The 26835-nt window shown below is 41.7% G+C and overlaps 1 protein-coding gene across 6 annotated transcripts in view; it reads right to left on the reverse strand.

Moving 5' to 3' along the window:
* Positions 1–2681: 2681 nt before the first annotated feature.
* The window catches only part of RAD18 (RAD18 E3 ubiquitin protein ligase), a 137543-nt gene continuing 113389 nt past the window's right edge, over positions 2682–26835 (reverse strand). For 5 of the 6 annotated variants that reach the window (XM_037800899.1, XM_037800897.1, XM_037800905.1 and 2 more), the window contains 2 exons: positions 18509–18571; positions 2682–3555 (listed from right to left, as the gene is read on the reverse strand). In XM_037800899.1, coding sequence (XP_037656827.1) covers positions 3453–3555; positions 18509–18571 — 166 coding nt within the window. In that variant the 3' untranslated portion in view covers positions 2682–3452. The remainder of the gene's footprint in view (positions 3556–18508; positions 18572–26835) is intronic. The other variant, XM_037800898.1, reaches the window with a different exon arrangement.

A 26835-nucleotide genomic window follows, 5' to 3' on the forward strand; every position in this document is an offset into this window, starting at 1 on the left:
GGAGGTAACATGGTAATTAACCTTACCCCCTTGGACTGATTTTCACTCTCTATAGAGCATAGGCAAAAACAAAATCCCTCTATTACATGCTTTCATAGGGCCATACACCTCTCCTTCACCATACTTATCACAACTCTAATTTGTGTAGTTACTTGATTAGTGTTCGTCTCCCCTTGTAGTCTACAATTTCCCCTGGGACAGAGTCTGTCTTTGTTTTATGCACTACTTGACGTTCAATCATAATAGCTGAGGGAGGGAAGGTGAGAAATGGAGGAGAGGGAAAGGGAAGAGGAAAAAGGAGAAAGTAGGAGAAGGGAAAAAAGAAGCAAAAATATTTTATGAGGGACTCTATGGGTCCAGGTGACAGTCCAATATCAAACTGGGAGAGTAAACACTCATCATTTCAAGAGTGAGTGAAGTTGAGAAGGAGGGATGCTGCAACACCTTAAAGGCCTGCATCTTTGGGATGTACAGAGAGACGGCATCCTAGGCAAAGCACTAAGAGCAGCGTGGTGCACGCGACAGAGCACTGGTGAGGATGGCAGATGCCCAGGAGTGTGTCAGGAGAGCAGCCACATATTCAGGCATGGACTTGTTTCTGTATTCCAGATAGTCTGAGGCCTGGGGACACCCAGAAATGCCCCTATAAGGCATATGTGCAGGTGGGGATAGAAAGCCAGTAACATGAAGGTATTAATGCTAATGTAACCTGTTTATAGCCTCAAGATGGTTATTCCTAAGGACATCTGAAACACAGAGACTACAACTAAGCAAAGAATATCAAATACTAATGAATTCAATGGGTGTGATGATCTTCCCCTCTAATTTCAGGATTAATTAGTTTTATAAGTAAAAAAAAAAAAAGTATAAGAACAAGTTTGTCTCATTTAAAGAAATACCACTTTCTTTTATCAGATGCTAAGACTTTTGTAATCCATTGTTTCTGCTTTTTCCCTAAGGAAACTCAGAGTCAAATGGAGTGTTTAACCACAGTAACCATATTAGCATAGTAGACTTTATAGTTGCTTGCTTCTTATTTTATAAGGCCAAGGGCCACATGGAAAAAAAATCCTCCCAAAAGCCTTCTCTCACTATTTTCACATTTCGATCTTTACTATATGATTTAGTCTTTAAAGGCATGCTGCCCTATATTGCTCTCATTGTGTTAGTGAATTATTTCACTGGACCAGTGAATCTCAATGAGGAGTAGAAAGAAGATGGGATTAGAGGATGAAAAGATGACCTGATATCTCAGAACCATCCGGATGATCTTTTCTAAATTACACATGGCAGCTCACCCACACCCACCCAAACTATAACAATCCTTGGCATCATGAGCCAACATAACTGAAGGGGGGTTGTTATATCCTTGAGGTGAGTAAGGAGGTAAAAAGAATTAATAGCCAGTGAACAACTGTAAGTTTGCTGAGGATCGTATTTTCAGTAAAAAGTAACTTTTAGAATCAGAAGTTTATTGGTTTCAGTCCTAGACATAACACTTACCCTGAGTTCCTTAATCTTAAATGGAGATAAAAATACCTTTCTGCTTACATTTGAACATTAAATGTATATTAAGTACTAACGTATAGAGCTTAGCACACATTAAATGCTCAATAAATGCCCTTTAGGCCTTGAGATCAGGGTTTCTCAATGTCTGCACTACTGACATTTTGGTCCTGGTAAATCTTTGTTGTGGGCACTGTCCTATATATCATGGTCAGCAGCATCTCTAACCTCTACCCAATGATATCAGTAGTACCCTCACCCCCAGCTGTGACAGCCAAAAACATCTACCCACATTGCTCAATGTCGGTTTGAGAGGTGAGGTGGCAAAATCACGCCCCTCCCCAGAACTGTCTTACATGACCAATAGTCACCTTTGTATTCCCAGTCCTCAGCACAGTGCCTGACGCACAGTTCAGCAGATAATCAAATAGGTACTGAATGAAGTCACTTGCTTGGTTTCCTATCTTGTATCTCTCTTCTCCCTTGCAAACAGCTTTTGCTGCAATTAAAGTTATAACTACTTCCTGTTTAATTTTTAACAGATGGCGTAATTTTTGGTGAAACAAGCAGTATCATTTTAGCATAATTTCTGGTGATTCAGTGACACAAATATCACATAAATGTTAAACCCTTTTTTGTTTGATATTGTTCACTCACCTCAGTAAGTGAGCATCACATTGGATCCTTTGATAGATTTGGTAAGTATGCTGCTTTCAGTTTCTTTATGCATTGTTCATGATTTTTGACAGATGAAATGAGTATGACAAATTCTTACATAACCATCTGAAGCTCAGGGAACTCACAAAGGAAACAAGTAGCCATTTAAGTACGAAAACACTAAACTCTCGGCCACAGGGAAACTCCACACATTATCTAGAAATCTCAAAGCATCCCAAGATTAATGAAAACATCCTTTGGAAAGAGAGGGTCACAAATGTTGTACCTAGTACATTTATAAATTTGCAGTCTTAGCACCGTCATAATCTGCTATTGTGTTCTTTGAAAGCTGATGTGTTTGGGTTTGGGGGGTGGGGAGGTTGTCTCTAAAATGCTAAAGAGATGTCAGGAACTCAGCAAGGACGGAACTGGAGGGCATTTTGTAAACAGGTAACAATTTCCCCACCAACTCCTTCCAATGTTTGTAGCATGTATTCAACTTTTCACAGGATGCTATTTCGAGGACTTTATTTTAAATTGACAAAATCCATTTATTGCATATTTTTTGTTTAATATAGCTAGGATTCAAAGCATTAAAGATTCAATTTATCCACGTGGAAAGAAAATACTACAGTAATCATTTTTAAGTACTATTTCAGAATATGCTCAATGTTTCAAAGTTACTGTTTGTGAACTTCTTTAAATTATAATATTGTCCTATTCCAAGTAATGTGTAAGACACCGGTCTACCAAACTACTACATTAATCTGGGAAGATGACAACCGTATAACTGGCAACAGGCATACTGGCATCCAAACATCAGGTGCTTACACACACCAAGGCTTTGAACAATGACATCCTGCCTTTCAAAATTAAAGAGGCTCTTAAATCTTCAACTGCTCCTTGTGACAGAGAACTTGAAACCAATCCTTTTCTCAAGTTGGTTTCTCCATGGAAGAGAAGAAAATGGCTTATGGACATTCTGAAATTTAAAAGCAAAGCAAACAAAACCCCTTTGCCCAATAATCTGTCCACTCTGGAAAGCCAGTGAACATGTGGATGTGAATATTTTCAGGGTGAGATGTTTTAGAGGTGGGAGGTAAATGACTGGGTAAGGTAGTAAGGATATTTATAACTCCTTTTTTTGCTGGAAAAGCAACAAGGAATGATGTATTTAGAGATTTAGAATTCAACATCTCCTCTTGGGCATTTATAAATATGAAATATATATGGCAACATAAAGTATCATATTCTAATTGCTGCATCTGAAAACTCAGCAAAGGCCCACACTAATTCCTATAACGTTTATTTCTTGGTTCAATCTCAGCACTTTCAGTTGTTCTTGGGCAAGGTGTCTGTCTTGGGCTTATTTCTGTGTCTTGAAGATCACTTCTGAAAAGAGAAGAAAAGAAAATGTACCTTAGAAAGCAATGATCATTTTTCTATAGCAGTTTTCTTTTACAAGTGCTTTTGCATGCACTATTTCATTTAAACCTCAAAATAGCCCTCTGCTTTACAGACAAATCTCTTATTATTGCTACTATTATCCCCACACCCACTTTATAAATGAGAAAACAGTGAATAAGCAAACATCACAGATGACCAGGACTTGGACCCCTTTCTTCTGAACCAAAATCTAGCACAGGTTTTTTTCTTCTACTTAGTGTGCAGAAAGCTCATGGAGGGAGTGTAGAGGGAAGCATTGCTCCTATCCTAACAAGAAAAAGCCAGATAGTCTAACAGAATTATAACTTTTCTTGAGCTTGTCAGAAAGCTGAGGTTGTAAGGCAATCAAGAAAACAAAATTCTGAAGAAGGATAAGTCTCTAAGGAGAGATGGCACATACGAATTCTCTTACTTTGGCAAAACATGGGAGAAAGAGGTGGCAGTCATACAATCAGGTAAAAAGAATCAGCTAACAGTTTAAGGAATTCTTCTGTATGGGGGAGTATTGAGGGCCCCTAACATAAGGAGAATACACGCTCACTTGAAAGCTCTTTTCCCTGAGCCTCCATCAGAGCTCACAAGAAAGACTGGGCAAAGCAGGATCCCACTTTGGCGGCACAGGAGTAAAGGTGACTGGAGGCTGCAGGGATCAGGCAGAAAGCCCTGCCTGCTTCCCAAGACCCTTCTCTCCTATGAAACAAAAGCCTTAAGTTGCCGAGGGAAGGGTAGGAAACTTGCTTTCCCACAAGGCTCGGACAATGTTACACTGCCTCTGGGGGAAAAGCAGAGGTCAAAGCAGCCTGCCAAGAAGGGAGGGCTAGGAAATCACTCACAGTAACACAGGTGAAGACTTGTTACTGGGCAGAGTTAGAAACAGAAACCTCTACCCCTGAGGAGGGGCAGGAATTCATCTTGGGCGGATGATCTTACGCTGAGACCGAATAGTGGGTCTGTCAAGGAGTGTGATGACCACGGGGAGAAGGGGTAGGAGATCTGAGAAAGCCCCATCCCTGGGACCTAGGTACAGGGCCTGCCTAAGATTGAGGCTGGATGAGACAACAGAGAACCCCTGCCTGTCCCCGACCATGAACCTAGCTCCATGTAATAAGAAACAGCTGTAATTTGCTGAGGGAGGGGTAAGAACATGGAGAGAAGACACCGCATGCAGGATGCCTGGAAGGTAAATAGGAAGCAAAATCAATGAGAAAAATCCTCCAGCAATCCAGCCCCCTCCCTAAGCACAGGGAAGAGGAGCCACTTGCTGGAGAAATCTGAAGCCTCTGATGCACTGCAGGCGATGTCAGTAACAAGAAAACCATAGCCTAGGTCAACTCCTGAACTGACTGGTTCCTCCCATCAGTGGTCTGACAGAAAAAGTATGCCCCTTTCTGGGCATAAATACCATTTACTTCAGTCCTTACAAGTAGGTAAAATACTATTTACCTGTGGTCCTTCATAATTTGTCTAGTATTCAATCAAAATGTACAGTTCACAAAGAAACAAGGAAAAAACCCTCTGTCAAGAGATAAAGCAGCTAACAGATACAGACGGAGATGACCCACATGTTGAAACAATCAAGACTGGGACTTTAAAATAACTATGATTAACATATTAAAGTGGAAAAGGTAGATAACAAACATGAACAGATGTGGAACTACAGCAGATAAGGAAATCGTAAGAGTCAAATGAAAATGTTTTAAAAAAATGCTATCAGAGGTGAAAAATTGCTTTGACAGGCTCATGAGTAGTACAAAGTAATTAAACGACTCTGACTTTGAAGATACTCACATAGATAAAAATCATCCAGACTGAAACATAAAAAAGAGTGGGGGGGAAACAGCCAAGAGCTGTGTGCAATTAATAACAAATGTGTGTAATATGTGTGCTATCAGAGTCCTAGGATGAAGAGAGAGAAAGAATTGTGCAAAATAAAATACATGAAGAGATACAGCTGTACATTTTCCAAAAGTAATGAAAGATATCAAGTCAAGATCCAAGAAGGTTAGAGAACTCCAAGCAGATTAAATACAAAAAATAAACCAGTAACAAACAACACCTAAACACATCAAATTCAAACTGCTGAAAACCAAAGAGAGAAACTCTTGGAGTCAGGTAGAGTAAAAAGAAACATTATACAGAAGACAAATTTAAGACTTGCAGTAGGCTTTTCATCAGAAACCTTTTAAGCCATAAGATGATGGAGTAACATCTTTAAAGTGCTAAGAGAAAAAAAAAACCTGTCACCTAACATTACATACCTAGCAAAAATATCTTTCAAAAATGAAAGCTAAATACTTTAAACAAAAGCTGAGAGAATTTTTTGCTATCTGATCTCAGCTAGCACTTTCCCTCATGAGGAAAGCTCATATTTATTTACCCATCATAAATATTTATTGAAAAGAGGAATGCTTTATTGTTATTAAAAGTATTCAAGAATAAGGCACATTGTCTTGGTTTCCTAGCTGCCAAAACAAATGCCATGCAGTGGGCTGGCTTAAACAATGAGAATTTATTGGCTCACAGTTTTGAGGTAGAGGAAGTCCAAAATCACGATTCTGGGGCTGGCTGCTAGAGATCCTAGTCCTCAGCTATGCTGTCCTATGGCAATGTACATGGTGGCCTCTCCCAGCTTCTCCCGTCTTCCAAATTCTGGCTGCTCCTTGTGGCTTTCTCTCCCCCCCTCCCTCCCCGCCTCCCTCTCTCCCTGTCGCCTTCCCTATAAGACCTTCACTAATAGGATTACGACCTATTCTGAGCCATACCCTAACTGACGTAATCTTGTCAAAAAGTTCACACCCAAAGGAATGGATTAAGCTTAAGAATATGTTTTTCTGGGGTACATACCATCAAACCACCACATGCAACACTCAGTTGACAACTCAGTCTTAGCCTCTACTTCTAACTTGCAAGGAGCTAGAGATGAGAGCATAGGGCTTTCTTGGGTCTTTCCTGAGCATTTGCAAAGGCCCAGAACATGCATAGAGCATTGTGCATGATAGTGACCTTCCAGAGTTCCAGGAGTATGTCAGAACTTTTCAAAGCCCCAGGGAAATATTCTCCAGCTTTTCCTTTAAAGCTTTTTGGATAGCTTATTGTTTGCCCCAACTGTTGTCTACTACCTCAGGCAGCCACAAAGTTAACCAATTGCCTCTAATTGTTTTCAACAAATACTTTTATGGCAAAGACTTTTCACACTGGGTAAGCTCTGACTCCCGTGGAATTAGGACAGGCTTGCAACTGAAGCCTTCCAGAAAACCACTAGGCAGGTCAAATAATTTTAGTTCTCTGGGAATGGGGCTGTAAAGGAGCCACAGTCCCATCCTGCCTCCTCTGTTGGCTGCCAGGCTAGATTGCGGGCTGTTGGCTACCAAGGGCTCCACAGAGTTGGAGAAAGGTGATGGGAACAGGACAAGTTAAATCACCACAAAGTTTATATTTCTTACCAAGATTTAGCTGTTTTTCTTGAATAAATGCTCCCTGGATTGCTGCAAGCCTTTGGCTCATTTTCAGAGTTCTGAAAAAACAGATTCTGACAATTTTTGCCAGTGTTCTTGTTGCTTTTATGGAGAAGTTTTAGAGGTCCTTACTCTACCAATTTCACAGATATCACTCTTCTTTTATTTTTTACACTTTTATTTATTCAGCTTTTAATTCATGTTCTTAATATCCCTGAACTTTTACATTTCAAACTTCTCATCTTAATAATTTATTGCCATCTATGATTCTGTTTGAAGTCATGAAAAGGTCTTGGTAATGGTAATGTAATTAACACCACTGAAGTATACATTCAAAAATGGTTAAAATGGCTTCTGGTTTTTTTTTTTTTTTAACTTTAGTGGTATTTTCTCCCTTAGATTTAACTTCTATTTTATTCCTTTTTCTTTCTTTCTCTTACTTTGTTTTTAATTACCCTTTAAATTTTTTTAACTCATATTTTTTCCTATGTTTTCCTTACTCTTTGATTTACCTTTATAATAGCTGGAAACAAACATGGATATAGTGGTAGGGAAGAGAGGAAGTCCACACTGTAAGCAGCGGACTGGGGTGGGAATCCTTAGCAAGGATCTCAGTGGTTCTGCCAGTACAATTCTCTAAAACACCTTACCCACAAAGATGCAAGACTCCCATTAGAATAACCCACGCCATGATTATTTTTCTGTGCAAAAACCATACTGATTTATTGCAACGATGTCTCATAATATCCTACAGACACAACAGGCTTTAAAATATTTGGTCTCTAGCAAGTATAATCAATGGATTTTTGAGCAAATTTGCCAACAGTGTACTTTCAGCCAAATGAAAGGACATTCCCCAGGAGTATGGTGAGGCATCAGGTGACACTGAACCTACATAAGCCATTTCCAGGAGACTGGGCCATTTATCATGAGCCTCTTTCCAATATACATGATTTCCAGGCTGATCCACCTTCCTTCTTAGCAAGGTCATAGGAAGAACTTCTTGGTGTGTGGCTCCCCCAGCCAGATGTTGTTTACAGAGCAGCTGGTCAGAGAAGGGACCATTCTAAAGGGCTGGGTTTTCAGATTATTCACTTTTTTTTTTTTTTAAGATGCGATTAGCTGTTTCCCTCCTGGGAATACAGAAAAGTGCCATCCAGAATGGGCAAAGAGCCCATCCAGAAACTAGTGATACCAAAGCCTGACAATCACATCACATGGAAGAAAAGTTGTAGGCCAATTTCTCTCTTGAATATAATAACAAAAAAAATTTTTGAACAAATATTAAGAAACCAGTTTGGCAGTTCCTCAAAAGGTTAAACAGAGTTACCATAAGAGCCAGCAATTCCACTTGTAGGTGTATACCCAAAAGAATTGGAAAAAAGGAACTCCAATGGATACTTGTGCACCAATGTTCACAACAATATTATTTACAATGGCCACAACGTGGAAACAACCCAAGTGCTGATGAATGGATAAACAAAATGTGGTATATGCACACATACATACAAACACTGGACTATTACTCAGCCATAAAAAAATAATGAAGTTGTAATATATCATGCTTACAACATGGATGAACCTTGAAATCATTATGTTGAGTGAAATAAGCGTGACACAAAATGACACTCCATGACTGCACTTATATGAAATACCTAGAATATCAAGAATAAGCAAATCCAAGAGTGACAAAGAGCAGATTATAGGTTACCAGGGGTTGATGGGGGAAGGGGCAGAATGAGTTTTTGTGTAATAGATACAAAGTTTCTGTTTGAAGTCATGAAAAGGTGTTGGTAATGGTAATGTAATTAATACTAATGAAGTATATACTCAAAAATGGTTAAAATGGGAAATTGTGTGATATGTATATAAATAACCATAATGAAAAAATTTAAGAAACCAAGAAACCAAATCTAACAACACATAAAAAAGATACCTCATGACCCTGAATCAGGAATGCAACAATGATTTAACATTTGAAAAATCAACTAATGTAATTCACCATGTTAACAAAACAAAGAAAAATCACTTGTTCATCTTGATAAATACATAAAAAACATTTGATAAAACTGAACACTCATTCACATTAGAAACTAGGAATAAAAGGTAAAATATTGAATGCTTTCCCCCTGAGACTGGGAATGAGAAGATGATACTCTTATTATCACTTCTACATAACATTTAATAGAGGTCCTAAACAGCACAATTAAGTAGTAAGTAATATATAAAAGGTATTTTCTGGAGATGACATAGTTACACACATGTATAGAAAATCCAAAAGACTTCAAACTATTCAAATTATGAAGTATTATATCAAAATCCCTGAATACAGGGTCAACATAAAATATCAACTAATTTTATATACAAGCAACAAGTAATTAGGATGGCCAAAAAAAAAAAAAAAAAAAAAAGAATACCATTCCAATGGCATCAAAGTACACCAAATATCCAGAAATGAAGCTAACAGGGTTGTATATAACCTCTACACAGAAAACAACGAAACAATAGTAAGAAAGAAAAAAAAAAGTAAGAACCTAAGCAAAAAGATGGATATAAAATACAAAAGAACTTCTATAAAATAACAGGAAAATACCTTTGGGATCTTGAAGGAGAAAAAAATTATTACATAGGATACACAAAACCCACTACCAAAAGGGAAAGACTGCTAAACTGGACCCTATAATTAAGAATTTCTGTTCAAAACACCATTAAGTGAGTAAAAAGGCAACCCACAAAGTGGAACACATTTGTAATAACATACATCTGACAAAAGACCCATATCCAGAATACTCAAGGAATGCTTACAAACAATAAGTGGGTGAAAAAGGATGACCCAATTAATTAAAAGGAGAGGTACAAAAGATTTGATTAGGGACTTTAAAAATTAAAATATCTAACAGGCTATCAAGTATATGAGAATATGCTCAACATTATTAGTCATGAAAAACGCAAATTTAAATCACAATGAGATACCATTACACATGCACCAGAAGAGCTAAAATTAAGAAGACTATGTGTTAAAGAGGATATGGAGCAGCTGGATCTCCCAGTTTGAAAAAATGTTAGGCAGTTATCCACTAAAGCTGGACATATGGCATATTACATGACTCAGCAATAAATACCACTCACAGAAGTGAGTGCCTAAGCACCAAAGGACATTTACAACTATGTTCCTGAAGTCTTATTCATAATAACCTGCGGGATACTGATCACGTGCTTCGACTTGGCGGGCCTGGGCTGGGGGACCTGATCAGCCCCTGGGGAGGGTGGTGGGCACGGGCGACAGCGCCCTCCACAGCCCCCCAGGCCTGGGAAAGTGGAGCCGGAGGCAGGCCCCATTTCCTCACCCAAAATACCACTGTTAGGGGAGGCTTGCCGGAGGGAACCGCCTTTTCCCCACCCCCTTATCTTGCCCCTGACACTCCCCATTGCCAGAGCAACTCCCCCACCGTCAGTGCGCATGCGCAGTTACCAGAACAACTCCCGCCCCTTGTCTATCAACCTCCGCGCCCTCTCCGAACCAATCCAAGCCTTCGACCTCTACAGCTACCCCGCCCTCTAATCGCCCAATATAAGCTTGTGCTCTCGCCTAATAAAGCTCTCTTAGTTTTCTTCTATGACCCTAAAAGAACCGTGTCCTGCCTGTTCCTTCTCGCCGCCCTCCACACCTTGCACGCCCCCCCGCCGGGGACCTGGCCAAGTCCCCCGCCTCGCCCTCGCCTCCGGGAAAGAGCCCCCGCCGCCGGTACCCTCCGAGCAATCCTGAGAGCCTAGGATTTAGCAACCGGCCGCCACCCCCCCCCCAGACGAATCAACTGCGACCGCAACTGGCGCCCAACGTGGGGCACCTGCAATTGGACGTCCTCTCCACGCAGCGGTCCAGTGACGCCACCCGCTCGCCCGGACGCCTCTCCAGCTCCCCTTCTCCTCGCCTGCAAGGTAAGGGCCGCCTCTCCCTCGCCGCTCCCGGAGCCGCCTCTCCCTCGCCGCTCCGCGTCAGGGGCCGCCTCTCCCTCGCCGCTCCGCGTCAGGGGCCGCCTCTCCCTCACCGCTCCGGAGCCGCTCCTCCCTTCCCCACTACCCATTCTTCCGTCTGCCTCTCGTCCTTTTCTTCTATGACCCCCATTCCTCCTAACGCTCTCCCTCTTCCCCTCCATTACTTTGCTGTAGTCCTTTGTATGTTTCTTTCTTTGTTTGGCGCCGTGTACCTCTTTGCAACCACCCCCCCCAGACTGCTCCAAAATGGCGAACTTCCTCCTTCTTCTTCTACTGAGGGGAGTAAGTGCTCTGGTGATGACGTCAGCCCTAAGCCGGGCCGGAAACCGCATGCGCTTTACCCCGCCCTTTCACAGGGCGGAGCTAGTCCGCCATCTTATGCCTTAGACCCCGCCCTTTCACAGGGCGGAGCTAGTCCGCCATCTTGTGCCTTAGGCCCCGCCCTTTCACAGGGCGGAGCTAGTCCGCCATCTTGTGTCTTAGCCACGCCTACCGCACCGCCATCTTGCGACGCTTGGGGCCTCCCACTTCCGCCTCCCCCTTCGACAAGCTCCCCCTCGGAGCCGCTGCCGGCAGCTGCCGCCGCCCCTCCCACCCTGCCGACTAACAACCCCTGGCTGCCTTCTACACCTCAAGGCAACCCTTAGGACAGCGCTGCCCCTACCCCCACTCCCGTGCCAGGCCCTCTGCTTTGAGTGCACCCTGCTAAAATCCAGCTTAGGAAAATCTGCCCCGCAGTGCGGCTCTGGATCAGCCTAGCTTCAGATCTAGTCACCCTGACTGTTCATGTATTTGGAGAGCCGCCGGAAAAAATTATCTGGCCCCTGGACGCAGGCCAAACCCGCCTCCTTATCCGTGATAACCCGGACATGCAAATCCTCTTGGAAGGATTTCAGGGGGAATTCAGCTGCCATTATCCTAGCCATCGACTGTTACAGGGGCTCGCCAAGCTTCCCTTCCGCAGCCCCTTCCATCCTTTCCCTTCCTCTGTACCCATCCCGGGTGCCACTACCGTCTTCACTGACGCCTCCAAAACCCGTTTCGCCTTCCTCTCTTATTCTCAGGACCACCCAAAACCCCGCCTATTCAGTTATGTCAACCTTCATTCAGTCCAAGTGGGGGAAATTCTGCGGTGTCATACGCGCTAAACGCCCACTGCAACCACCCAGTAAACATTTTCACAGACAGCCTCTACACGTATCAGGTCTGCCGAGTCCTCGCGTTTTCCACCTTTTTCCCGGGAAACTCGGCCATTGATAAAGCACTTTCTAACCTCAGAAGCATCCTGGAGCATCGACAGGATCCTTGGTTCATTAGCCACATTCGTAGTCATTCAGGCCTTCCGGAGCCCCTGGCTAATGGCAATAGTATAGTAGATCAAGCGATCTCAGCTCAGAATACTCAAGCTATGCTAACCCACACGGCAGCCCCTCCGGGGGATGCTGTTAACCAGGCCAAGTTATTGCATTCCAGGTTTCACTTTTCGGCTACGTCGTTACATCATCTATGTGGCCTCCCCCTAGATACCTGTAAACATCTTGTCCGCAATTGTGCAACTTGTGCGCCCTTTGCGCCGCTTGGCCCCCTGCAACCTCAGGGAGTCAACCCACGAGGCCTAAAACCCAATTCTAGATGGCAAATGGACGTAACTCACGTTCCGTCCTTTGGACGCCTCAAATATGTGCATGTAATAATTGACACCTTCTCGGCCATGTGTTATGCAGTCCCCCTTGCCGGGGAAGCAGCCAAACACTGTATCAAGGCCCTAAGACAAGGAATTCTCTTCATGGGAGTCCCCTGGGACCTAAAAACGGACAATGGGCCTGCCTATCGCAGTGCCTCCTTTGCGGCCTTTCTTCAGTTATATAACATCACCCATCATTTCGGCATCCCCTATAATCCTCAGGGTCAAGCCATTGTGGAAGCAGTCCATCGCCGCTTAAAAACACAAATTGAAAAAGAAAGGGCAATGCTCCCCCAGGCAACTCCAGGGGACCTTATCATAGCAGCCCTTATTCACCTTAATCTACTCACATTCAATAAAGAAGGGCTTTCGCCCCTACATAAACATTGGGGGCCCTCGTATAGGCCCACCCAGGCCCCGATGGTTTACTGGAAGGACCCAGAGAATAATGCCTGGAAGGGTCCCTCCCCACTCCTCGCCCAGGGGCGCGGGTTTGCTTGTGTTTTCCCAGATGAAGCAGCACAACCAATCTGGATCCCAGGAAGGGCAATCCGGCCCGCCACCAGCAACCACGCGTCTAACGAGACGAGAACGCCGTCGTCTCCGCAACCTGGTGCACCAGATGACAACAGTACACCTGGGCCTGGACCCCAGTCCGAGTGAACCCCCTTTTTCCACAGCCCTCCAGCCGCACCTCAGCTCTAACCAGTCGCACCTCAGCTACAAACAACGCATCGCCAACCCCATCACCCCAACCTTTCCTACCCCCCTCTCGTTACTCCTCTCCCCTCCTCGGCCTTATCCAAGTGGCCTTCACCTCAGTGAATTCCTCCAACCCCAATCTTACCTCCTCTTGTTGGCTTTGCCTCTCCACCTCCTTCCCCCTGTATGAGCCAGTTGCCTCCAACCTCTCCTTTTCAGAAAACACAGAGGACAGCCCCTCGAAATGCAATTGGAATACCTCTGCCGTCCCCCTAACCTTTCATTCAGTCTCCTTTACAGGAAAGTGCATCCGCCCTCGCTCAAGTAACTCTCCCAACCTCACAGCTTGTGCCAACTACTCCTCTCCCAGCAGCTCTGCCAAGTTTCTTATTCCCCACAACTCCTCCCAATGGCTGTGCTCCTCTACAGGACTTACCCCCTGCCTTAATGTGCAAACCCTCAATACCACTAATGAAACTTGCCTCCTAATTGTCCTTATCCCTAGGGTCTTATACCACAGCGAGGAAGACTTCTTCCTCCGCCTGGAAAGAACTGCAGATCCCGCCCTTCTGCAAAAGCGAGAGCCCATCACCGCCCTCACAATTGCCTCCCTCCTAGGTCTTGCAGGCGCTGGCACCGGAATCGCTGCATTAGCCAGTCAAGGCTCTGCCCTAACTCACCTCCGAGCAGTGGTTGACGAAGACATTCGTCACCTACAGAACGCTATTTCCCATCTTAAAAATTCTGTCAATTCCCTCTCTGAGGTAGTGCTCCAAAACCGCCGAGGTCTCGACCTTCTCCTCAAAGAAGGAGGCCTCTGCGCCGCCCTAGGAGAAGAGTGCTGTGTATATGCCAATTCCACAGGTCTCGCCGAGGACAGCCTAAAGAAGGTCCGAGAGGGACTGGAACAACGTAGAAGAGACCGTGAAGCCACCAGTTATTGGTCCCACATCTTTGCCCCCCTCCTCCCTTACCTCCTCCCTCTCCTCGGCCCCCTACTAATGATCATTCTAGCTCTCACTTTAGGACCCTGTATTATCCGTAGAATTGTCCAACTTGTAAGGAAACAAACAGATGCTATTTTTTCCTCGTTCGTGCAAATCCAGTACCAGCGACTCGCCACCTCTGACGCTCCCTACTCCGAGATGACAACCAACCCTCCGCAACCTCACCGCCACCGGTCAACCCGCCGACCGCGAGGCCCTTCTCGATCGCCTGGACATCACACCAACCTCGAGCTCCAGCTTATCTGAACCTCCAACTTTAAACCTCCCATCCTCGTCCATCCCGCAAGCAGCAAGGCCCCTGTCGAGCGCCCGGGCGCCACACCAACGCTGAGCTCCAGCCTTGCTGAGCTACCGTCAACCCTTTTTCCCCTCCCCAACCTTCCCCTTCCCTCATCCTTTAGCGGACCTCTCCGGTAAGCTTCTTCCTTTAATTAGAAAAAAGGGGGAAATGCGGGATACTGATCACGTGCTTCGACTTGGCGGGCCTGGGCTGGGGGACCTGATCAGCCCCTGGGGAGGGTGGTGGGCACGGGCGACAGCGCCCTCCACAGCCCCCCAGGCCTGGGAAAGTGGAGCCGGAGGCAGGCCCCATTTCCTCACCCAAAATACCACTGTTAGGGGAGGCTTGCCGGAGGGAACCGCCTTTTCCCCACCCCCTTATCTTGCCCCTGACACTCCCCATTGCCAGAGCAACTCCCCCACTGTCAGTGCGCATGCGCAGTTACCAGAACAACTCCCGCCCCTTGTCTATCAACCTCCGCGCCCTCTCCGAACCAATCCAAGCCTTCGACCTCTACAGCTACCCCGCCCTCTAATCGCCCAATATAAGCTTGTGCTCTCGCCTAATAAAGCTCTCTTAGTTTTCTTCTATGACCCTAAAAGAACCGTGTCCTGCCTGTTCCTTCTCGCCGCCCTCCACACCTTGCACGCCCCCCCGCCGGGGACCTGGCCAAGTCCCCCGCCTCGCCCTCGCCTCCGGGAAAGAGCCCCCCGCCGCCGGTACCCTCCGAGCAATCCTGAGAGCCTAGGATTTAGCAACCGGCCGCCACCCCCCCCCAGACGAATCAACTGCGACCGCAATAACCAAAAACTCTAAACAAACCATATATATTACAACAGAAGAGATAAATAAATGGTGATATATTCATACAATGGAATATTATAGAGCAGTGGTTCTCAAACTTTAGCATGCATGAAAATCACCTGAAGGGCTTGTTAAAACAGATTGCTAGGCCCCATCCCGCGAGTTTCTGAGTCAACAGTCTGCAGTAATAAGAATTTAATTTTCTACCAAGCTGCCAGGTACTGCAAATGCTGCTAGTCTGGGAACCACGCTTGGAAAACCATTTGCCATAGAAAAAGCAATGAAAAAAGCCAAACTAGTGCTACATGCAACCATGGAAAAATCTCACGCTGTAACGCTGTGCCAAAGAAGGACGCCAAAAAGTAAAAAACTAAGCTTTTATTTATATGAAGTTTAGGCAAAATCAATTCATGGGGATTGAAATCAAAATAGCGCTTACCTCTGGTGGGGTGTGTTGACTGGGAGGATGCATGAAGAAGGCTCCTGGGATGCTGCTAATGTTCTACTTCTAGACCTGGTGGTGGCTGCACCAGTGACAGCTGTTTCCTTGGTAGCCCTCATGAACCTCACTTGCTGGTATTCACTCCTTTGGATAGTTCCCTCTCCCAGATCTGAGGTTGTTCCTGTCACTCACTTTAACCAAGAGAATGTGGAAGAAATGATGCAGTGCTAGTTTCAGAACTAAGTCTTAAGAAAGCCTGTCAGCCTTTGTAATTGCACTCTTGGGAGCTGTTATCAGTCTAGGTCCAATCAGGAGGGATTGGAATAAGGGAATGACTAGTAAGAAGTACACAGAACTCTAAAGAATATAGAAGTAACAGAAACAAGGAAAACCCACTACCTCTAGTACTAACAGCGCTCAAGGCGAGAGCTTCTCCCTCAGGACAGATCCAGACCTGGCCGAAGAAAAGCCAATTGTGGCTGACAACTGCTATAGATAGAGCAATGAGTTGCTGGCCACTGTCTGCAGAAGCTGGGTACTAGAGGAGCTGTGAGCACTGGAGAAGCCTAGTGCTGGAGAAACTGCTTGCACTATAAAACATGGTCCTGGGGAAGCGATGCCCACTACAAAAGCCTGGAGAGTCAGCACACCAGAACCAAGAAGCACAATCATTTCCTCTTTCAATATCTCTCCAAGTCTTTCTGATATAATATGAGAGCTGGCTAAGGAAAACTCTTTAAAGGGCCCAGGTCAAATTTCACAGAGCAGATAAAAAGGATGACTATGGAGCTGAGAGGCAATAAACTGATAAATGGCACAGGAGTCCTAAATCTCCATGCAAGAAGTCCAAGAATCCTGCTGGAAAGACCATACAGAGAGACCATGCAGAGAAGCCACATGAAGAAGAGGCTCCAAGACTACATGGACAGAGAAAGTCCAGACATCTCAGTTGAACACAGCCCCTATCTGATCCACCAGCTGAAGCCAGAGAAATGACCACAGCAAAACCTACAGAACCACTTGGCTGATCACAGCTCGGACTGGAAAATTATAAGCAAATAAAATGGTTGTAGTTTAAGTCCCTGCGTTTTGGGGTGTTTTGATACACAGCAATTAAAAACCAAAACAGAAAATGTTTCTGTTTAATTTCTGTTTCTGTTATCTACTGCTATTTAACTAACTGTTCTCAAACTTAGGAGGCACAAAACAAAACATTTATTTGCTTAGGATTCTGGGATGAGGGCAAGGCTCAAAAGAATAGTCCAGAAGCTCTATTTCCAAATAGCTCACTTACATGATTGGAAAGCTGGTACTGACTGTGATAGCTGAGCCCTTGGTTCTTCTCCAGTTGACTTCTCCCTGTGCCTAGCTTGGGCTTCTCAGAGCAGGATGGCTGAGTAAGGGGGAGCATCCCAAGAGAGAGCGTTTCAAGAGGACAGGCTCCAGGGCACAAATGCATATGAAGCTTCTTACATCACGTGCCAAATCCAGAATCAACGTGGGACTCAAGGGTGTGAATACTGCAGGCATGTTCACATGAGGCCACCAAAGTAACCCTAAACCCAGGTATATTCAGTTGTAAAAGTTCACTGAGCTGGACACCTAAGATTTGACCACTTTAATATACGTATGTTCGACTTCAATTAAAGTTACCAAAACAAGACAACTAAATTATTAATATCCCTCCATTAGAACATATGACAAGCTTATAAAGGCATGCAAATAACTTTTCATTGGGTTAAGATAAAAGTAGATTATCAATAAAGAAAATGATTCTTTGAAGATTTTATAAGAATAAACTATTTTCTAAAAGTATTTTTAAGGCACTATGAGATCAAAAGTTAAAAATTCTTAAGGGGCAATCCTTATCCATTTGCAGGTTCCTGAAGCCTGTAAGCCAAGTCACTAACTTCTAAAATCTACAAGTGAGTAGATTCCGATCCAGTAAGCACTGACTGTTTGACTGACACATTCACTCATTCTTACACTACATGCCACCTAGGAACAGTGCCAGGTGCCAGGGATTCAAAGTCCCATGGACTTACTCTCTAGAAAGAGAGTCAAGATATTAATTGCAGAGTGCTGCAGAGCCAGGGGCTTCTGAATGGAGTTGCAAAGAAAGGAATAACTAGTCCTATCTAGAAGAAGGGGGAAAAGGCCAGTCAGGCAGAAGGAAAGGTGGCATTTATCCTACACTAAGCAGGTCACATAACTGGGAAAATCCAGGAAGGGATTAAAAGTTTTCTAACAACTGAGCCAGGGTTTAAGGCCAAATTATTAACTGCTGATAGGAATAATTTATCTTTAGAGAAACAACTTCTAAGAACCAGAGTTATTACACTAGGATTCCATTTCTAAGCAGAAACATATAGAAACAAGTAGCAAACAGGAAATCTTACCTTGATATGTGTGATTTTTACTTTCTTAAATCAAATAAGCACAAATATACTTTTGTTTGAAAATCAACTGCAGAAAGACAAAATTTCTCCAGTCAAAGTACATGCTTATTTCTTGATTATGAGCACTCACTTATGTGACGCTTCCCAGGCTTCCTCTTCTTCTAGAATATCTCTGATGATGTCTGAACTGGAACTAAAAGGATATGTACATCAATATTGCAAGACAATAAAAAGATTCTATGGTTCCTTTTTTATAAAATTCTAGAAAATACAAACTAGTGACAGAAAGCAGACCTGTAGACCAGTGATTGCCTGCAGTGGGTATGGGTGTGGGGGGGCAGTGTGGGCAAAAAGGGATTACAAAGTGGCACAAAGAAACTTTGGGGGTGATGAATAAGTTCATTATATTGAATGTAGTGATGGTTTCATAGCTGTATTTATAAGTCAAAACTCATTAAACTGTGTACTTTAAATATCTGTGGTTTATCACACATCAGTTACATTTCAATATAGCTGTCTTAATAAAATAGCATTAATAATGAAAAAAATCACTAAGACTTAAATAAATCCCCCCATATAAAACCTGAATCCAAAACAGAATATAGTCATGAGTCTTTTAAATTTCCTATGGCAACCAAAAATCAAACTGTTTTAAAAAAAAACTGCATTCCAATAATGAGAATCACTGGAGATATCAAGTTCCTAAGTGGCTCTTGCCCCTCTGTAAACAAAGTGAAGTAAAATTTCATTTTAATTAATTTGATCTGCGCTAATAATGAAATTTGTGATAAGCAACCCACTTAAAAGTGCTTTGGACCTTTAGTCTATCTGTGGAAGGTAAAGAAGGTTAAAGAGGGCATGTTTTATTTATTTAAAAGAAAAAACCGTTTTAGGGCTTTTATTATCTTGTTCTTACCCAGATAAATTTCTACCATATAACCACATGTTTTTAAAAAGTATATGTACATCAATATTAAAACAGCCTTTCATTAGACATCCAAGAAGTAAAATGTCATGGTCATTATGTGAATGACTCAGAAATGGCAGTCACTACCTTCAGAGCTGAGAAGACTAAAAAACAAAGGAAAATTCTATACTCTCTCTCAGGTAAGAAATGATAGATTGGAGATGAGAGTGCCAATATTTCTAACAATATTCAAGCCAAGAACAAAACTTTAAAAATTATGAAGATTAAAAGTACTAATGAAGAATTCTTAGCCACTTCTGACAAATCACTTTGAAACAATGTTTGCCCATGAGGCTTGAAGAGAAAAAGGTGCTCTAGTTTGCCAGTGCTGCCGGAATGCAAAACACCAGAGACGGATTGGCTTTTATAAAAGGGGGTTTATTTAGTTGCACAGTTACAATCTTAAGTCCATAAAGTGTCCAAGGTAACACATCAACAACTGGGTACTTTCACTGGAGGATGGCCAATGGTGTCTGGAACACCTCTGTTAGCTGGGAAGGCAAGTGGCTCACATCTGCTCCAAAGTTCTGGTTTCAAAATGGCTTTCTCCCAGGACATTCCTCTCTAGGTTGTAGTTCCTCAAAAATAGCACTCTTAGTTGCTCTTGGAGTGTTTCTCCCTCTCTTAACTTCTCAGGAGCAAGAGTCTACTCTCAACGGCCGTCTTCAAACTGTCTCTCATCTGCAGCTACTCTCTCAGCTTCTGTGCATTCTTCAAAGTGTCCTCTTGGCTGTAGCTCCTCTTCAAAATGTCACTCTCAGCTGCACTGAGTTTCTTCTGTTTGTCAGCTCATTTATATGCTCCAATGATTTAATTTAGACCCACCCTGAATGGGTGGGGTAGCACCTCCATGGAAATCATCCAATCAGACTCATCACCCACAGCTGAGTGGGGTGCATCTCCATGGAAACGCTCAAAGAATTACAATCTAATCAACACTGATACCTCTGCCCACACAGATTACATCAAAGATAATGGAGTTTTGGGGGACGTAATACATTCAAACCAGCACAAAAGGCAACAAAGTTCATGTAATACAATTCTCTACTAAATGTTGTATTAATGGATTCCCCTCAAATTCACAAGACCATCAAGGAGCCCACTCCGATTGTGATTCATACATGTAATGGCCTATATGCGAGGATTTCAGTAGCATTGTATGATGGTTAAGTTCATGTGTCAACTTAACTAGGTTCTGGTGTCCAGTTGTTTGGTCAAGCAAGCAATGGACTGATAGTTACAGTGAGAACATTTTGTGGACTTAAGTCATCAGTAAGTTGATTGCATCTATGGCTATGACATCTACAATCAACTGAGGATACTGCCTTCCACAGTGGGAGAAGTCTCAACCAATCAGCTGAAGGCTTTAAAAGGAGAAGTGATGATTTCAGCAGTCAGAAGGGAGAATTTCCATCTCTGCTTCAGCCAGCCAGTTTCTGGGGAATTCAGCAAGGATTTTCATCGGTGTTCTCAGCTTGCAGCACGCCCTATGGAATTTGGGCTTGTGCACAATTCTTATAAAAATTTTGTAATATTTACAGATATCTCCTGTTGGTTCTGTTTCCCTAGAGAACCTTAACTAATATACACTGAAAACGTACTGATCCTCTAATATATATCTAATACAGTGGTTCCTGGTCATTTCAGGATAAGAATCCTCATATGGTAATGGGAATACTTTTACTATTTGTGGCTTGAGAAAATACATGATGATGAAGAATTATTATAAATTAATGCTTTTAGTTCACATTTTATTCATTATAGTAGCAATATGAATAAATTTTTAAAATAATAGTACATGTATTTGAGAGAGACTTTAATTTCTCTACAGACAATTCTTGTGTGCATGTATTTTGCAGAGTCACTGCAATAATTCCTTCATGCCCCTGGGTTGGGAAACATTGATCTAGCCTGTGTTGGAACCTAAGTATCTATTACATCTTTACATCAGGAAACAGTCAAGTTTGGCCTCTTGCCAATTCACCCTGACACCCCCTCCATTTTCAACACAGGAAAGTTATAAAGCATCCCTACTATTCAACCTCAGTAAGCAGGATGACTAAGCCTGTCAACAAACTGAATATAGGTAAATATCAATTTACCTTGGGGCTTTCAAATCACTAGCACAAATCACTGATATGTCAGAGAAAAATACCTGCGGTACCTTAATGACACAAACCTAAGAGGGATTTGCTATGTCACCTCAGTGAAACAGATGGCAGAGGAGGTTTACAAAAAAACACATTTAAAAAGTTGTCTGCAATCTTCTCTTCTTCTGCAACTTCAATACCAATGACCAGCAAGGCTGCACAGCACCCCCCAATTTCATCAGTTCTTAATGTCTTTCCTTCTTCTCCAGCTTAGCCACTAACCTGAACAAAAGCCAAGTCACTAAGTGAATGATAAAAAGTTTGGGAGGTTGAAGTTGACCAAAAATGAACTTTCAGAATTATCTGCTATATCTGCTTCTCCAATTCTGTGTTACCACTGAAAAACTGAGAGTTGATGTTAATACAACTAAAATACCAGCCAAAACTGTTAAGTCTTTTTTTAGTAATGTACTTACGATACTGTACTCAAAAGCCATCTTCCTGAAATTAAATATAGTTTCAAAAATAGGATTTTACAGAGACTACTGGACATAAAAGCTAGTATTGCTAAAATTATGCTCAGATCTCTTCCTCGTGGATAGACGCAATTCATATTTTTGAAGTCAGTCATTTTAATATGCCTTGAAGATTAAAAAATTCCTTTAATATACTTTCAAGACATTAAGAGAGATATGTACATTATAACCACAGAGAAATTAAATCAGTCATTCTGGTATATATGAGGTCAGAGTATGGACAACTTATATAAGCTGTAGTTTTTAAGTCCAGGATGAGGAACTTTCTCAGAGTAAATTTTAGCTTCTCTATTATTTGGGTTTGGAACATTCTGGTAAACCATGCTTTAAGAAGCTCGATGAATATGAGATCTAGTATGTGAAATTTACAGCTCCCCTATGGAACGGAGTTCAAATAGTACTCTTTGATGTAATTGCCATTACAGGCTAGAGTGTGATATGACTATATAGATTAATATATGCAAGAAAGCCTTGCAGGCAAAAAATAGGAAACCTGAATTCTATGGAATTCTCAACCTCTGTTCAGGAAGAATTTAGTAGGCTTATTTACAACACCCACATTTAATTTCTCGTACCATTTAGACTATTTTCATCTCAAACTTTCAGAAGCATAAGCTAACTCTTTTTTTGTGCTTTGGCCTAGTTGGTCTTCCTACAATATTTTATTTTGTCATTCTCTGACCAAAAGTAGCACAACTTCTCACTGGGCAAAGGAAAACACCTGACATATTCCTTTTGTAATACCTCATTTCACTCTACTAGTGAAGATCTTGCCACCAAAACTGAAAAGTAAGATGCCGAACATCTCAGGCAAACGTATGGCCAGTAATGTTACCCAGAGGAAAAAAAATCATAGATTTTAGAGTCAGACAAAGTTTCAGTTTCAGTCCTATCTCTGTCACTTACTATGTGACTTTGGGCAAATTAGTTAATCTTTCCATGTCTCAGTATACTCAACTATAAAGTCAGGGTAATAACACAAGTATTTCCTAGGGATATTTTCAAGATTAATGGACATAACAGGCAAAAGATGTTTAGCACTGAGCTTGGGACATATTAGATGTTCAATAAATGGCAGTTCCATTTTTATAAAATAGATTTTGGGTCTGAATTGTCTGAATAATTGCCTCAGCACTATGCTTCATTTTGCTCTAGGAAACCTGATCACTATGTGCTCTACTTTAATCTTTGATCTCCACTGTTTCTATGAGACACGAGGGTGTAAAGTCATCAGAACTTACTTATCCGGCATGGCAGGTACACCGAGTACTGTTGGGAAGGAAAAATGCAAACATCTGCTATAAAAATACTGTGGATTAAGAATTAGTTATACGTGAATTTCTCTTATCCAGTGGTTATATTTTTCCCCCAATCTGTTCTCTTAATCATGGCATTAATTTGAATGATTATGTCCAACTAAAAAAAAAAAAATTCTTAAGGGCAGACCATTGGAGGACTAATGGAAAGCATACAACGCCCACCAGACAATGGTAATTACATGCTGCCAGCTACCATGAATTCTTCCTCTGTAGCTTCCTTAAACCCTGCTGTGAGTAAACTTTTCTCTAGGGTGAACAACAGCTTATATGCCAAATATTTTAGCAGTTGGCTAACCACTGTCTAATTTAATAGACCATATTCTACCTTAATAGAATAGTAAGCATCCTACGTTAAAAAAAAAACACTCAATGGTGACAATAACAAAAATTACCTCTACCAATTATTGTGATACTCTATGTACATTGGCTTTAATTCATATAAACACCCTAAGTTTTATCCCAGTTTGGGAGATGGACAAAGACTCAGAGAAATTAAAGTAAGGAAAAAAAAACAGGGAGGTGAATCCAAAGCTCATCCTCTTATTACTACAGCATGCTTTTTCAACCAGTGGTAGCAGAAAAATAAAACGCTACTAATCCATAAGAGTTAAGAATATCACCTCCTCTTATGTGCTTCTCAATAAGGTTTTTATCCAGAGAACCAATGACAAGGTTCTTGGATAAAGCAAAACTAAGAGTTTCACTGGTCTCCACTAGATCCAGAAAAAGATGAAATGAAGAAAGCTTCATATAGAGAGAAAAAGATAATACCAGAAAGAACTTATCAAGTTATACATGCTAAATCTTTAATAAAATTAGATGAAACCAAACAACAAGTTTATGAGGTTCTTTAATTTAAAAAGCATTTATAATATATGATCACCTCACTTGCTTCTTAGAATAACCCAGGGAGGTTAACGGGGCTTTAGCTATCATTCTGTTTCATCAACGAGGAAACTGAAGATCAGGGAGATTAATTCAACAACCTACCACATGCCAGGCCCTCTTTTAGAGGCACAAAGCCAACTGCCTGAGCTGACTTCCCACAATGGAACAAAGGAGATTGATTGCTAGGTATGTGATTTAATGGGATTTAATGTTATGGTGTCTCAGCAAAGACAGATTCTCCAAAAACGAACGCCCCATTCATCCAAAGGACAGTCAATCTCAAATACCACCCAATTGAAGCTCTTTTGAGAATGCAAGAGGCGCCGAAAAAATTATACCATGTTCCCACATTTTCTCTAGAAATTTTCAACAAACCAAACTCACCACCTGAGACAGGATTAATCATTTAGCTTCCAGAGGTATTCTAAAATTCATAAATATTCCCAGAAAAAAAGGTTATAACAAAGTACAAAGCAGTTATGTCTATTACTAGAAGACTGTGGTCATGATGATGATGACACTGATAATGACGATTTCCAAAATTTATTTTAAAGAGTACTTGCTCTTTTTTGTTTCATTTTATTTAAAGTAGATTAGTATCTTTGCATGGCTCTAAATCAAAATGACAGAAAAAAAGATGTATACTGAGAAGTCTCATTCTCTCCTCTGTCCCTATCCACCTCATATCTCCTTGTCCCCAAAATGTAATCATTTTTATTAGTTTGTTATGTATCCTTCTAGTGTTTCCTTATGCAAAAACAAAAAATATATAAATATACATTACTTTTTCCCTTTTTAGAAAAGAAATAGCATACTATATATGCTGTTCTAAATGTTGATTCTTCAGTGACAAACATATCCTGGACACCTCTCTATAGCGCAAAGAGGTTTTCCTTTCTTAACAATCACATAGTGTGGATGTACTTTAGTTTCATCAACCAATACCAACTGATGGATATATAAGTAGTTTACAGTCTTTTGCTATTATAAGCAATGATGAAATGAATAAATTTATACATATCTTGTATAATGTGTGCACGTACATATACAGGACATATCCATTAGAATACTGGGTAAAAAGTAAAAACAATAGTACTCTGGGGTTGATCTAATAAGATTCCCCTATTTAAAGATTGTATTATATAGCAAATTAGAGTGCCATGTTTCCCTACAGCTTTGATACAGATTATATTATCAAACTTTTAAGATTTTTGCCAACCTAGTAAGAAATGGTTTTAATTTGCATTTATCTTTCCGTAAACCATCTGTTCATGGCTTTTATCCATTTTTCTATTGGGTTTATTGGTTCTTTTCTTCTTAGTCTCTACATGCTCAAAAAAATTAACTACTCTTGAATGTTTTAAAAAAGATCCTATTAAACCTCCATAAAAGATAAGCTGCTGCCTTCCTTTACTGTCAAAAAATATTTCTATCAAATTATATCTTGTTAAACATTATTTTTTTAAAGCTACACATTTGAATTTTTTTTCAGTTGATGAGAAAGTAATTCTAAAGCAAGCATTTATTATAATTTATCCTAATTTTAATTCTGGCTACAATTCAAAATCAAATTCGTCTGATTGTTTCTATTATCCCACACTGTCCCCTTGTAATTGAGGCCAGAAACTTTGACTAAACTCAATTTACCACTTACTCTGAGCCTGTACATCTACAGCTAAACTTGCTGAGAAAAAAAATCACTGTCCTGATGAATTTCATGTAAAATTCTTGACTGCAAATCTCAAATAGGCAATCCTCACTACCAAGCAATCCTACAATACTTACCTAGTATGCTCAGCTTCCCACTCTCCAAAAAGACTATTTCATTCTTCAAACCTGCCATCCTATCCCTACTCTCAGCTAATGAACTTGCCTCAACTACATTAAGAAAGAACATGAAAGCAATCAGGCAGGAACTTGCTCATCATGCTTCCATTAGATCTCCTCAACTGTAAGGTACCCACACTCTTCTCTTCCCTCCTGTCACTATGGGAGTTATCAACGGATGCTATCTTTCATCCTCCACTCAGACTTTCTGCACAACCCACTCTAATTGGTCTTTTGCCTCATACCCACTTGCCTGAGACCATTCCTTCTAAGACTTTTATGTTGCCAGATTCACCGATCCCTTCTCTAGTCTTGCCTTACTTGACCTCTAGATCTTTTTTTCTTCTGTTGGCCTTCCATGATATCATAGTGTCTCAGTTTTCCACATCCTTCACTGGCTGATTCTTCCTCAATCCCTTTAGCTCAATGTCTTCTTTCTGCTGAATCTCTAAATGTTGGGGTGACACGTGCTCTGCCCTAAATCCCTTGCTCTTTTTCTGTATTCCCTCCTTACATGATCTTAGTCGACACCATGCCCTCAATCTATATCTCTAGCCCTGTACCTCCACCTCTACCTGTTTGTTTGATACCTCTACTTGGTTATCTCATAGCACTAAAACAAAACCCTTGATTACAACAAGACCCAGCTTGCAACCCTGGTCAAACTTTTTATTGCCCTTCTCGAATTTCCTCTTCTTGGTAAGCAGTACTACCGTTTGCTGAGATGCTAAAGGAAAAAATTTCAGATTCAACCTTGTTGCTGCACTTTCCTCCTTGCTTACCATATCCAAGTCATCTGCAAGTTCTGTCAATTCTACCTTCAAAATATA

This window comes from Choloepus didactylus, chromosome 1 (genome assembly GCF_015220235.1).
Source record: "Choloepus didactylus isolate mChoDid1 chromosome 1, mChoDid1.pri, whole genome shotgun sequence".
NCBI classification, from domain to species: Eukaryota; Metazoa; Chordata; class Mammalia; order Pilosa; family Megalonychidae; genus Choloepus; species Choloepus didactylus.